The following is a 14,139-nucleotide window of genomic DNA, read 5'->3' on the forward strand; positions in this document are numbered from 1 at the left end:
ACTCAAGAGAAGGGATCAGCAGCAAAGGATTCAGCTCCCTCCAGCGGCTCTTTGTGGTTTTGATGGTTTTTTTTTAGCACCAAGAAGAAACGAATATCACTGGTCTGATTCTCTTTGATTACTCGGTCCTGAACTCTGGTGAGGGGACTTTTGGTGAAGAATTCCTGCCTCTGGAGGTCCACACGGATGCCTGCAACATTTCAGCTGGATTTGATCGCAAGAAGATGCAGTCACAAATGGTCCAGGTACCCTGAGTATTGATGTTCTGCAGCCCAGGAAAGTCGCAGGACGTCAGGGGATGGCCCAAACTGAAGAGGGTCTTGAGGCTAGGTGCTCCCACCAGTCCAAGGGAGGAAGTTTTCCTAGGCGGAGCTTCCACGTCGAGATGAAAACAGGGTCAGCACAGCTGCAGGGCTTCACCATTGCTTCTGCGGTTGTTGAAGGTGCTGCTGGCATCTCGGCCTGTTTTCTGCTTCGGATTCCTTGCTCCAGTGGTTTACTCTGCTGTAGTCCAAAAAACCTTGCCTTATATGCTGGAACCAGTTCTTTCACTCCCATGGAGCTGTCAATCACATGGGGGTTGGCTGTCCTCCGGGGCAGGCGACCACTGGTTTCAGCCAGGCACACCTTCAGACAAAGGGCAGTGAGGTTTCGGGACCCTCTTTCCCTTCTTGCCTTCCCAGACACATTGGAGGCTGGGCAGGCTTCAGGGCTGAAGCCTGCCGAAGGCAGAATTCACGATAGCAGGAGGAAGTGAAACTAAAAATTGCGAAAAAGAAGACACAGGACATTTTGAGAAAATGCTCACCCAAGGGTGCTGTACTGCAGCTGAGAAATCAGCCTGCTAGTAACCTGCACAAACAGTAGAAAAGGTATCCACTGCCACCAGTCATTTAAGTTAGTCACTGTAACAAAAGGTTACAGGAGTAGTGGGATGAGGAGTAACGAGGCAACCCCTCATCACCCCACATAAGGTGGTGTGTGCTGGACCCACAAAGGGAAAAGGTAAGTAAGATAAAAGTTATCTTGCTACTCTTGGGAACTGTAGTTCTCACAAGAGAATGTAATAAAACAAAGAGAAGTCAAAAGGACTACTCCGTGACACTGCACAGAAGGTGCTGGGTGTCACAAAGCAAATTGTAGATGCCTGCATTAAACATATGGAGTGTAGCAGACTGCATAAAAGCAGAAACATTTTCCACTCACTCAGGAGATTAAAATCAAAAAAGTCCAGATTCCAGCAAAAGTGCTGGGGGTCACTCAGATTAAATTGTCACGCTATGGACATGTTGTTGGGGGTAAAACTGTGAATCTATTAAACAATGATAAACAAGTGAACATAACTGAAAATGGAAACTTGGGACAAGATGACGCCATTTTCAAAATCTCTATTTGTCAAGTAGGCCATTTGGTTTACTTTAAAGCAGCAAAGTACAAGAGAAAAGTAGAGAAAGTAATGACCCCCCACACCCCTCCAACATTGACTGCAAAAACAGTCACCCAAGAAGAAGAACATAACTGGTGTGAACACAAAAAATAAAAATGGAATACATACTGTAGTCTTTTCAAGGTGATCCTGGAGCGAGTCAATGAGTAGGTCCCCCACTGGTTTCCATCCACCGCGCACTGCCTCAGCTTCTTTCATGTCCGTATCCAGTTCATCCATTGCTCCTTGAAGATCTTTTAGCTTTTGAAGCGCTTTATCTACTTGCTTCTGCCAATTGCTTGCTTGCATGTTCAGACTCTCCCACTTTTCCTTGACCTCTGAAGACTGCTTGCGCATGGCTCTGGCAACTTTCTGTGCTTTCTCTTCTGCTGTGAGCTCTGTGGAACAAGGAGAGAGGCACTGTTTAGTTTCTAAGATATGATCGCACCTTGACCAAGAGAAAAGGGCTGCAGGACACTTCTACTACGGAAGATTTCTAATAGCAGAATGATCAGAGCCCCGGATGTAGGGATTTCTCATATACGCATGTAGAGGACAGCCACAAGACTGCTCAAAGGCTAGGAAAGAGGTGTGGAGGTGGAGTTAGACTTCATTGCCCATTTAAAATGTAAATCAATTCAATATGGGCGAAACCAACCCCACATTTGGTAATTACTGCTGTGTGTGTGTCTATTGACAGGTTTTATAGCTAACGCTTTGACTATGAAAATACTATATATGTCATGGTTGGTTTAAATGCATGAAACAAAACTTTCATCTGAAATGTGAGAGAAGAATAAACAGTTTCAGCCAACAAGCCAAACATGCCAGTGCAAACCAGTAGCCATTTCTGGAAGTTCACCTGTAGTTCAGAGCCACAGAGAAATGCACTTTGGGTATGCAAGTTAGCTACAAATCATGAATTTGTAACTCCAATACCATTGATTCTGTTTGCTAAACATGCTCCTCTTCCCCAATCACAAAAATGGCAGACGTTTGCAAAATAACGATCCATAAGGGTGAACCATATATTGGCTGCCTGCATCCTTGAGAGTGGTCAAATGCTATGTATCAAATAGTGCCGATTTATAAGACAAAGACATTTCTGGGACAAAAAGCATACATTTGAGCAATTTGCTTCTCTACCATAAAACAGTATGCTGACCGGGTTGTAGACCTGAAAGTGAAATCGGCAATTTTGCAGATTTCTGAAAATGGGATTGATAGATACCATGCAGCCAGAAACTACATTTCCAAAGAAACTGTGATCTACTGGGAAGCACGGAACCAGAACATGCTTGTTCCAACCCTTCTTGATACTTTCCTGCTAGACTAGATACCATAAGGCCAGAATCCTGATCTCCCAAGACAAATAGTGCTGAGATCCTGAAAGAGAGAACTACAACTTGCGCTATTAAAGCTCCCTGCTCTGATGCCCGATACCCTCTAGTAATAAAGAAAATCTCCTAGAATGTCCTGTGCTGACAAGAGAAATCTTTGTTTAATGTGCGCTTTCTTTCCAAACTTACTGATACTGAATACCAAGAACGCAAAAACTACATATTACACAATATCAACTGGACTGCGAGACAAAATCGCTCCACCCTAATCAATATTAAATGTCTTTTCATAAACAATAGCATTGGAAATCACAGATAACTCGTGAATTGTTGGTGTATGTCTCTTTAGTGGGTAGCCAACATGTGTTTCGACCTAAACCCTCAGGTCTTCCTCAAGGCGTTCAAAGACTATTGTTGAGTTGTAACTTTGTACCAACTCTCCTCTTTCCACGAATTGTTAACATCAGCAAGGTGCCACAACCTGGATTTAAACTTGACAAGTTGCCCTGTATTCATAAGCCTAAGTGCTTACACTTGCGGTAGCTTTACTAGGGATGCCTCCATATTTCAATATGAGACCACAAGCATGCCCCGACACGTTTTGGCCTCACTGGGCATCATCAGTAAGGAGTAGCTTGGGTCTTTAGGCTCAGCAGGCACGGGGCATGGCCTAAGCTAACCCCAGGAGCACTACCCATGGGTATGGCCACGAGCCTTGAGCAGTGGGCAATACTGGAATGTCAGTAACCTTTGCCGCTATGAGGCGTGCATGGAGAAGGCCGAGATACTGCTGCTTTGAAAATGGCAAAATCCTGCGGTTTCAAGCATATTGCCCCTTCAACATCCTTACATGGGTTCTTGTAATATTTAACCTGCTAAATTGTCTAATAAACGTTTTAGAGAATATATTAACTTTTGAGGGGAGGGGGCGGAAAGCCAGTGTCCTGCTATGTGGAGCTAAGTGGCAGAATGCAGACTGCAGTGCCTTTCACCAGGGTTTGCTGTTCCGAATGTGAGGAATGCATTAACCAATGGCAGATCATTCAGTCCTGTAATTCACACGGCGAGCCTTTTCCAGACTGATTCACAGAAACCTTCAGCGTCTAATGCAAGCGCATGGAACCCAAGGTGATCCCACTTCTTCCACCAAGTATGTTTTGAACAAACCCAAGCTCAGTGATTGCATTTTTGGATCTGGTGTTCATGGAGTGCCTTAATAGCTAATTTGGCAGTTCTCCAAATAAAAGACACCCTGAACCAAGGTTTAAACATGCTCTGATACTTAAACAAAGCAGTAAAAGCTGTTGTCCGACCAAATAAAAAAGAAATTGAGATGGCAAACGTGTCCCTGGAATGATAAAGAAGCAGCACTCAAATGCCCTACAAAAGACCTGCAGGAAGGCATTCGCTGCTCAAGGGGCACTAAGACACAAATGATCAAAGTTGGTCAGCAATACTGCAAAGATCCGCAAAGCTTTATTACAATATCTCAAGCATTGCTGCACTGGGCCTAAACTTTAATAGGTTGGCAAGAAGCAGCTCGCGCAGAGAAAGGGCGATGACTGCTGTAATTGAAAGTTGGCCCCGGAAAATACGAAGACTGAGGAATGATGCAGAACACACACAAAAAAAAAAAAAAGTGTGAGCATATTTTTTTACAAGCAACAAGATAATCGATCAGAAATTGATGAACATGTTACTCTACATTCATTAGCAGAGTGCAAATGGAAAAGGTTTAACCAAGTATATAGAACGCTGCAATATGTCAGGAGTAATGTGGTTCGGTCTCGATATATGGCAAGACATTTTGCCCGGGCTGGATCCATTTTTAGAAATTGGAGACCCCATCTCTAGCCAGGTCTAGGTCAACTAATATGGCAAGGCGCCTTTGGCAAAATCTAAAATTGCCCTACCCCTCCGAAATCCCAGGGGTTCTACAACTTTGTGCCAGTGGAAAATGATATGCTATTGGCCGCATTCACATATTATTTGGAATCAGGTTTTTCTCGTGCTCATGAGCCCAGGAGGCCTCGTGGGGTCTACCTGGTTGGCATGCACCTCTGGTGGCACAGATGCATTGACGGGTTGCGAATGGGGCTCCAGGAACCATCTTGAAGCAAGACCATGTTCATTATTTTCTGAAGAGAGGGTAAAATGTTTTTTTAAGGAGAACAAAAATCGCTTTCCCAGCAGGTTTCTGGGGAAGATTAATAACTCTAAAATGGTTATCATTTTGTAGCCGATACGTCTTTGCGCCTTATTCATGCGCATTAAATGATGCATTTTTTACATTAAGTTCCTTTTCGGATCGGGCGGTAACATATTTTCGGGTCAGTGTTTCTACCAGAGCAGTGCCACAGGAAGGAGCGCTATTAATATCTGACGCTGTGTTGCTTGAACCAAGGGGGCCGCCTTCTATGCGTCTGTAGTCTACTATTTTTTCTTGGGAGTATTTTTACTCCCATTTTGTGTTGCTTTTGCATGCCTTTAGATAGTTAATGTGCTTAAAGTTTTGTAAATCAAACTAAGAATACACAATAAAAAAATACATTTTTTTAAAAAAGATGGTCAAATGGACTACCACAGTGTTTATGTGTAGGACTGGGATGGCTGCGCACAAAGCAAGGCATTCAAGAAATGGTGGTTGCACATAGAAAAGTGAAATTCGAAAGCTTGTCAAGACCCATTGGAAGCCTTGAAATGTGTTCTGCTGCTATCACATACCCAAAGGTTAAGATGCAACGCATGAAATGTAAGCATTTGTCTGCAAGAGGGTGATTAAACGCAAATACCTTAGAATGCCATGTCATTTCAGTGAAAGACAAAGTTGGGCAATACACAGAAAGTCTACTTGCCTTTTGGGGTTAGGTGTGCACTCAGACCCTTCGGTCTAAGCTCTGAACAGGAAGGGAAAGCATGGGGTTTGATGGCTATCGGGAGAGGGTCCCGTAACGTTGCAGATCGATCCTCTGCGATGTTGGTGATAGCATCTAATGAACTCTGAGGGCAATCATGAACCCGGAGCAGCCGCGTTACAGGCACTAACGACGTTCGAGCAGGGGAATGAAAAGAAAACGATGAAAATCCCAAGTTATGATTTATCGCTATTGCTCTTTTTTCCAAGTACCCTTCCAGTCCACCGCAGAGCAATCACCTCCCGGCAACAACGGCTACCACATCAATCTCCTGCAGCAGGCAAGCACTGATTGGCTCTCAGTTGGGTTCTACAGCTTCACAAGTGATTCGTAAAGGGGAGTTCGGCTTCAGTCTACACCGCTTTGTAAGATACAGTTAGCAGGCAGGCACATTGTTGTGAGGTACTACTGGCAGAGCAGTCATACATTTAATAATTCACTTAGTTGTTTAGGGCTTTTGGTGAGTGCTGAACGTCATTGTGCAGCCATTTTAACATGCTTGCCCCTCTTATGATTAGTGTCATGGTGGAAGTACAGCCTTGTGTTGATGGACCACCAGGATTAAATGACCATCTGGAGTTTCAAGAATATTGAACTCTGGAGTGTTCTGTGATTTGTGGGGAGTGTGAGAAACCTGAAGGTGTCGCACTCGCTAGTCTCTGGGGATCTATCATCCAGGTGGCCAGGACACAGCCATCGCTAATGGAACAGTTCCTGGGGGTGGACCACTCCGTGAGGATCACCTGGATGGTGAGTCTTCGGGGAGTCAAAGTGCGACACCGAAGGGTGAGACGCAGTATCCCCTTCCTTATAACACCCTTTCCCCATCCTACCAAGTAGGATACCTAGAGACTCAACCCTGCGCCCCCTTTTGCAAAACAAACACTTTCTCACAGGCAGTTTATCATGAGAAACAACGGACTAACACTAGAGCCGTATACCTGACATGTCCCAACACAAGGGTCAAGCAGAGTCAGGCAATTACTCATAGTTACACACACCTGACTTCTATCACACTTTCCCACACGGATAAAAGGCAGAGCACGAAAGCACACTCTGAGCAAGGTAAAACACACGAGGAAGCAAAGGTTTAGAGATGGCGGTTTATGAGGAGAAAGGGGCCAGAAAGGTTTGCAAGGAGGGAATTGCCCGTGGCCTTTTCCAAGGAAGACCGCTACTTTCAAAAACCCTCATGGATAAGAAACATAATACCGGGAATTGGAAACTACAGAAATGTGCCTTGTGTGTGGAAAGTATCTGGGACTCTCCTGCATCGATAGCCGAGGCGGGGAGGAGCGATTGCCGCCATGGTACTGTTCTTGGGCTCCCACATCAAAGCCATTCCAGTAAAGTCAGCATAGCCGGTGAGTCGGAAGACCGAAAGACTGGCCTGTGTTAGAATCAAGGTTGCAAGCGGCAACAATACATGAAGAAATCTGCAAAGAACCGATTTCAAAACGCCTGTGATGAGCGACGCAAGTATAATGGAATATCGAAGGAATGACAACGTTTGAAACCAATGTAGATGCCATATACAGAGTGGTCCGGCACTACGTGCGTGCTCATTCAAAGGACTTTGTTAGGCATCCAACTGAGCGTGTACAATTGTGTACCGTAAAGTTGAATTGGTCCTGTAACGAGTTAAGCCAAGTCCTGTACACATTCGAAAGTCTTCAGTTAGTAAATACAAATTGTAATTGGTCTGCGCCCGGCTGAGTGAGGCTAACTGTGGAAAAGGGATTTGAGCCAGACTAAGGGGGATCCCGGGTGAATAGTAAATCACCTTATGTGAATATCCGCAAAATAATTTTTTGTTTGATTCATCAAGCCTTCTGAAGCAAGAGACCCTATGTAATCTGATAGACTTGGGCGTAGAAGGCCCTGGTGCATTTGATAGAACTGTGTCCTTGTGTATAAGCCCAGGAGTGTGCTGTGCTCGAGTGACCCACTTTGTCCCGTGCTGAAAACGTGGGGAAAGGAGGCCAAGGGCCTACACATCCTGACTTATCATTTTGTGAACACTTGTTTCTTTTTCATGAACATTTCTCCACATTATTTGTAAACTTGGCGGTAAGGATTGGCAATAGACTTTTTAGTATAGGCCCTTTTATTTTTGACCAAGACTCCAATAGGACTGTATTATTATTTTGATAGTCGTAGCTTGCTCCCATCTAAGTCTTAGGTTTAGATGGACATTTATCACCCCCTTGAAAAAAGTTCAATAAACACCCTTGAACAGTGATCAGTTGCGTCTGTCTTACTTTGATACCATGCCTTCCCTCAGTTGAGGATGTGGTGGTCGCAGTGCATGCTGCTTTTGGGTGAATGCTATGCTCCGGTCACTGCATGCCAAAAATGAAGAGTATTTAGATACAGGATGCCAATCCCAGCAGAAAGAGGTAATGGGGGAGGTTAGGAACACTAACCTCACCAGGCGTTGCAATGAGCTTCAATGACAGCTCTCAAGAGAGAAAAGGGGCTGTGCTGAGCTCAAGCAAAGGCCAGGAGAGAGTAAACCACCACCTACTCACTCTTATATGGCCATGAACAGGCAGAGTCTGTAGGATGAGTGGAACCGCAGTCACTCTCAAAGGAGGGGCAGCTTTGCACTGTGGCTTTCTCTCCAAGCAATGCCATAGACCAGGTTGAAGGGAAGTTCTTGAGCCTGCTAGAAGATGTAGTGTGATGGCTGTAATGGTGGTTCAGGCGGTGCATTTCTGGGAGATCCCTATAGACCAGCTTTCTCCACACAGTTACATTTTCCTGGCAGGAGAGAGCAACAGGGTGATCTTTGGTCACACCCCAGTATCAATTTAACACCAACCCTTTCTACTCTACTGCATCTTTCAGCAGGCCGGCATAATTTAATTACACTCGGGACCAGGCTACTATGTCAAGGCAGCACCATTTTGCAGACTAAAATGTTCACATTCAACACTTAAAACGTGGCTTTTCGAGGAGTGCTTATAACATATGGTCAAGAGACATTTACAGGGACGGTTAGTGCTGAGGGGCAACGTGTTGCACCCATACACAGAGGAAAACACGAACGCATAGCAAAGCACACAATGGGCATAGGAAAGCAGAACAACACATTTAACTGTACATAGCATAACAAAATATGCTATAAAAAAGAACAATGCATATCATACCATACCACAGATAGGTGTACACCATACTATTATTAAATGCCATTTTTAAAGCAGCCAGCTACCAGCGGTATGCCTTAAGTACTTTGGGTTGTGCGTGTTTAGCGTTGAACAGCTATGGGTTCCAGGTGTGCACTTGTCTACCATTGCATAACAAATGACAGTACTTGCATACATTGCAGATTGTTGGACACATCACACATTCTTCACACTATGTTTCCTGGCATGTAGTTGCACAGCGTAATTTAGCACAGAAAGATAACGTGGAATACTACGACATAAAATAGCGTAACAAAACATAACAGTCCAAGCCAAAAAGCATAAGAATCCCATAACAAAATTGCTTAGTACACCATAGCAGATTCATAGCACACACAACAATAGCCATCAACATATCCTAATAACATTAACATAATATATACACTAGCATAAGATTACTTGGCATAGCAGTAATACACAAGACGACTTGGAAATGCATACCAGAAGGGTACAGCGAGGCCATACTACACGTGGTGGCATGTGTGATAGAAATGTTTAATCTGCAGGAGGAGATGTGTTTGTTACATGCGTGTCACTGCATAGGCCCTTTTATGTGCAGGCATGATTGAAGGTTATTTCGGCAATCATTAAAGCAAAAGAAAACATAGGTTTATGTGGTAGGCGCGTACAACTGCACAGAGAGGTGTGTGCAGGAACGCAATAGTGGTGCAAGTCAAACGAAGCAGAAGCTCAATGTTTTGTAGGAGTGTAATTTCACAGTTGTATGCAAGCCAGATGGATGTTACGGCACCATTATCATGCGTGTTGTAAGAACAGGACTGCACATAGAAGAACACATTATTTGCCTCTCAGCAATGTTCTTTCTGAGGGTTTATTCCTTTTCCCACAGTATCCTTATGTTACATCTATAATTTCCAGCCCATTTTATTCTGTTTAAGTAATGGCTGTACCTGCATGAGAGCCAGTTTAACAAATGAAGAGCTGCTCATCCTTTGATGTTCCTCATCTGAGAGGCATCCCTGCAGAGAGCCTTCAGAGATCGAGGGGATGAAAGCTCTCCTCTACCTTGGCGCCCAGTTACCTCTGGGTGTGGTGTGCGGTACAAATAAAGAAAATAAACGAAAGTATTGCAGATGGGTGAGCTGGGGGATAGAAAACCGGAAGAGGAATCTCCCGAGAAAGATGGAAATGCAACACAACCTTAGGAAAAAAAGGTCAGATGTACTCTCAGGCATTTTCTCATTTGAGAATCCATGCAAAGAGGTTTCACCGAAATAACCTATCATTCATTCACCCACCTAACGGAAGTGGCATCTACAATGAAGATCACCACAAGGATGAGCAATCTGAAAGAACAGGTACGAAGGTGCTAAAACTGAGACGCCATCAAGAAGGTCAACACCAGATTTAAGTCCCACATCACAAGAAAAGGCATGGGGAAAACTGGCTACTCAATTCCCACAAGAACTGCATAACAGAGGGGAGGGTAAAAGATAAGCCCTTCGCAAGGACTTCTTAAAAACAGGTATACAGGCCAGGTAGCCATTCACAGCACCAATCTGCAGGCTGTGGTAGGTTGGACACAGGAGACTAATAAATGTGAGGCTCTTTAAAAAAATCCCAGTTGTCAAAGTCAAAGAAACCAGCTCGCCTAGAGCTCGTTCTAACGTGGTGGTTCTCTAGTCTACAAAATAATAAAAGGGTGCTCGTCAGAACGTCTTACATAAATCACCCTCGTCCTCCGTCCAAACATATGCTAACCTGCTAGCTTCCGCTACTACTAACAAAGGAAACAAAAGGATTTAGTCTAGAGAAGTGTTCTTACTCCCCTTTCGTGGCTTGTGCTGGTTGGTGCATGAGCCCCTCCCCACATGTCTCTCTTGTATCCTCTTCTCTTGGGTTTTCCCAGGCCCTTAGCTAGCTCATACAATTAAAAAACAAAGGGAAAATGTCTGTTTTCTCTCCTGGTTCCCTGACATATGTCTATTTGTACAGTTCACAAGAAAGTTCCTTGATTTTCTACACAGAAGGGGCCTGCTGACTGCCCAACGTAAAGCCTTGTTCAAGAGAAAATGTCCCAACAATGTACATTAAGACCCTGTAGGTTTAGCCCCTCGGGGCGTTTGGCTTGCCTTCTGCTCTCCGATACCCTCTCATGTTTTGTAACGATCAGGTTCATCCCCCTCTGGGCAATTCTCACGCTTTCCAATTCTCTAGTAACCCCTCATATATTATTGGTTTCAGACTCACCCCCTCAGGTGTTTCACATGATTTCTGTTTTCTGGTAACCCCTCATGGGTTATTGGGTTCATGTTCACCACCTTGCGTTGTTTCTCGTGCTTTTCACTCTCTAATAACCCCTCACAGGTTACTGAGTTCAGACTCACCCCCTCAGGGAGTTTCTTGTTCTTTTGGTTCTCTGGTAACAACTGCTGGGTTATTGGGTTCAGGTTCACCCCTCGAGGGGTGTTTATCGTGCTTTCTGGTCTCTAGCAACTCCTTGTGGAGTCTGGGGTTCAGGTTCACCCCTTTACTATGTTGCTCATGCTTTATACTCCCTGGTAACCCCTTGTGGGGTATTGGGTTCAGGTTTACCCCCTCTGGGCCTTTTTATTACTCTCAGGGTTCTTATAGCTCCTCACACCTTTACTCCCCCCAACCCCTCAAAAGGGTCCTCAGTTACGCTATCTGGCTTCTCCTTACTATTACTCACTTCCAGAGTTTTGCGCAGTTCGACCACTCTCTGTACCTGCTTTCTTGCAGTGTTCTTCTATGGGGGAAGCTGTCACTCCAGCAGCATGGGTAACGTGCTTTTCGGGTTGTTGGTTCTCTGGTTGTGTTTCTTCATCCGGTCAAGCTGGTATGCTGGTTCGGTCTCCTGTGTCAAAGACCTCAGTGTCACAGGCTTTCAGGCCTTCTAGGCTGGGCAGTGTTCCGCAGGCTCTCTACCCACTACGTATGTGACGTGGTCCCGCCTTCAGGATGTCCTAGCGCTTCGCTGTCGTGCATGTTACGGTGGGGTTCCTTGGTCCGACTTCTTCCTCGGGTCTGGTATGCTGCACAGCGGCTCCTCTCCTTCAGTAAAGGGATTCAGCGCTTTGACATCCGTCTCTTGTGACGATCCTTCTGATGGCGTCACTTCTCCCCAGGAGGGAGTCCCTTTCCATGAGGCTAGGGAGGTGCGGCCGCTACCAAATAATCCACCTAAGGGTGGTTTAATGCGGGAGGATCTTATGGTGAGGGAGTACCCTTCTGGAACAAGGACGAACACCCAGGGTACATCCTGTTGAGCTATGTCACACCCTCCCACCAACATTCCCTGGCCACCCCTTCCACACCTGGCCATTTCATCGAGAGCAAGTCCAGGTTTTTTAGCAGCACATGGGATATAGCCAGAACCTACTGAGACAAGGAAGAGCACAACAACCATGAAGAATATCCAACTCCAAAGTACCACCACGAGGTGGCTCACTGGTGGCATGAGGAATGCCAAAGAGGGCCACAACGTAATGTCCCTCACCCCAGTGGCATCTATAGGGCTATTGGGGAACAGAACTGTGTAGAGTGAAAACGGGAGGATCTCCCTCGTCCCAGTGGTAACAAAGTAGCTACTGGACACTGGCAGATTGAACCAATGATCTGAAGAGAACTTCCTTGTCGCAGTGGCAGCAAGAAGTCCACTGAGCACCAGGGAAGGGTCTGGGACTCTAACCAGAGTGAACCAAGCATCCGAGGAGACCGTCCTTGTTGCAGTGGCAAACATAAGCCCACTGACCACCAGAGAAGGGCCTGGACCCAAACAAAAGGAATCTGAGAATCCGAGGAGCACTTCCTCGGTGGAGTGGCAAAGGTAAGTTCATTGACCAGCAAGAAGGGTTTTGGACTTTGCTAATATCGAGAAAGAGTGGCAAAATATACATCGAAATTAAATACCTGAAAAATAACTTTCCATTTACCAGGAGAAGAGAGTCATTCTCCTGGAGACAACAGAAAAGCCCCTGGATCATAATCAAGAGATGCCAGGGGAAGGGAGTAATTTCCCCTAGCCTTATTGTGAACTGTACAAACCAGTACCAGGACATGGGAGTCATTTTCCTGGTCCAGAAAGTGAAGTGTATAAAGATTGGTTGGAACCCGCAACCAAAAAGACAGGAGTCATTCCCACTGGCAACCTTTTTGCAAAAGAGCATTCTTTTGAACACCACAGGAATGTCAGGGGAAAGGGGTCATTCTCCTGGAGAAGGAACTTTCTGTTGTATTAGTCTTCAGCTGCAGTTTAAGGGATATAAGTAGGTCGTGACACAGCAAAGTGGAGTTTCATTTTGATGGATATTCCAGCAGATCCTTTAGTTTTAGCAGGAACACCCCTCTTTGATGGTGGGGATAGTGAGGACTTTGCCCCTAAATAAATGTTCTTTAACCCCCACCATAAAACCTTTGCGTCAGCTTCCTTCTTTGACACCCGTACACTCAGTAGCGAGAGACAACAACCTTTGGTCCTGACTTTTGGTCATCTGGGAATGGTCAGCAACAAAACCAAGCACATTTAAAGGGCCCTGTATATTGGTATCGTGATTAGCCCCCATTCATTGAATAAAGGCTTGTGACTCTAAGTTTAAGGGAGAGGTTATACAATGGTCAACTGGGGATTCCTTGTCCGATAAGCGGCACCCCCAGTGAGATCTCACTAGGGAGTATTTATGTGGCGGGCTCACCTCCTTAGTCCAAAGGGGGTGGCTCCCTGGATTTGACACAAGGCCCAGCCGGGCAAAGAGGGCAGAAAGCCCAGAAAAGGTAGGACAAGCCAAGGGGTTAGGCCATGCCAATATAAAACTTACACCACCTGCAAGCATAACATGACTTGGTGGCATGCATGTTGGTGAAAAACAGTACATCCAGGATGCCCTCTGACAAATCCCATTCATTGTACCTCAGCCTCTCTGTAGCCAAGCATGAAGGTAAAGGCTGCAGAGTTTCGAATGGCGGTCAAAACCCCTCAACTGGGAGAGCAGGTCCACACTTGCCAGAAGGCATCAGGGAGGAAAGAAGGACACAGTGGAGTCAAACTTGTGTGGTCTCCGTACAACGAGCGGAATGACTAGAAACTGTCAAAAAAACATGAAAGTAGAGCGTACTTTCATTCGACAATCAATATGTCCCCACAGAGATCGCCACAGGGGACAATCCCTGGATCAGAACTGATGCGTCTTAATGACACTGGAAGAGAAGAGGTCTGGTCTACTTGAGGGGGTCACCCAAGGGAACCAAGATCTCATCCAGAACTTCCTAACAGAGCACTCACTCCTGTT

At 45.4% G+C, this 14,139-nt stretch overlaps 1 protein-coding gene across 8 annotated transcripts in view; it reads right to left on the minus strand.

Moving 5' to 3' along the window:
• Positions 1-14,139, minus strand: part of UTRN (utrophin) — a 2,010,688-nt gene that overhangs the window by 464,894 nt on the left and 1,531,655 nt on the right. For all 8 annotated transcript variants that reach the window (XM_069606729.1, XM_069606726.1, XM_069606725.1 and 5 more), the window contains one exon: positions 1,556-1,824. In XM_069606729.1, coding sequence (XP_069462830.1) covers positions 1,556-1,824 — 269 coding nt within the window. The remainder of the gene's footprint in view (positions 1-1,555; positions 1,825-14,139) is intronic.

This window comes from Ambystoma mexicanum, chromosome 4p (assembly GCF_040938575.1).
Source record: "Ambystoma mexicanum isolate Mex_15411 chromosome 4p, UKY_AmexF1_1, whole genome shotgun sequence".
In the NCBI taxonomy this organism is placed as follows: Eukaryota; Metazoa; Chordata; class Amphibia; order Caudata; family Ambystomatidae; genus Ambystoma; species Ambystoma mexicanum.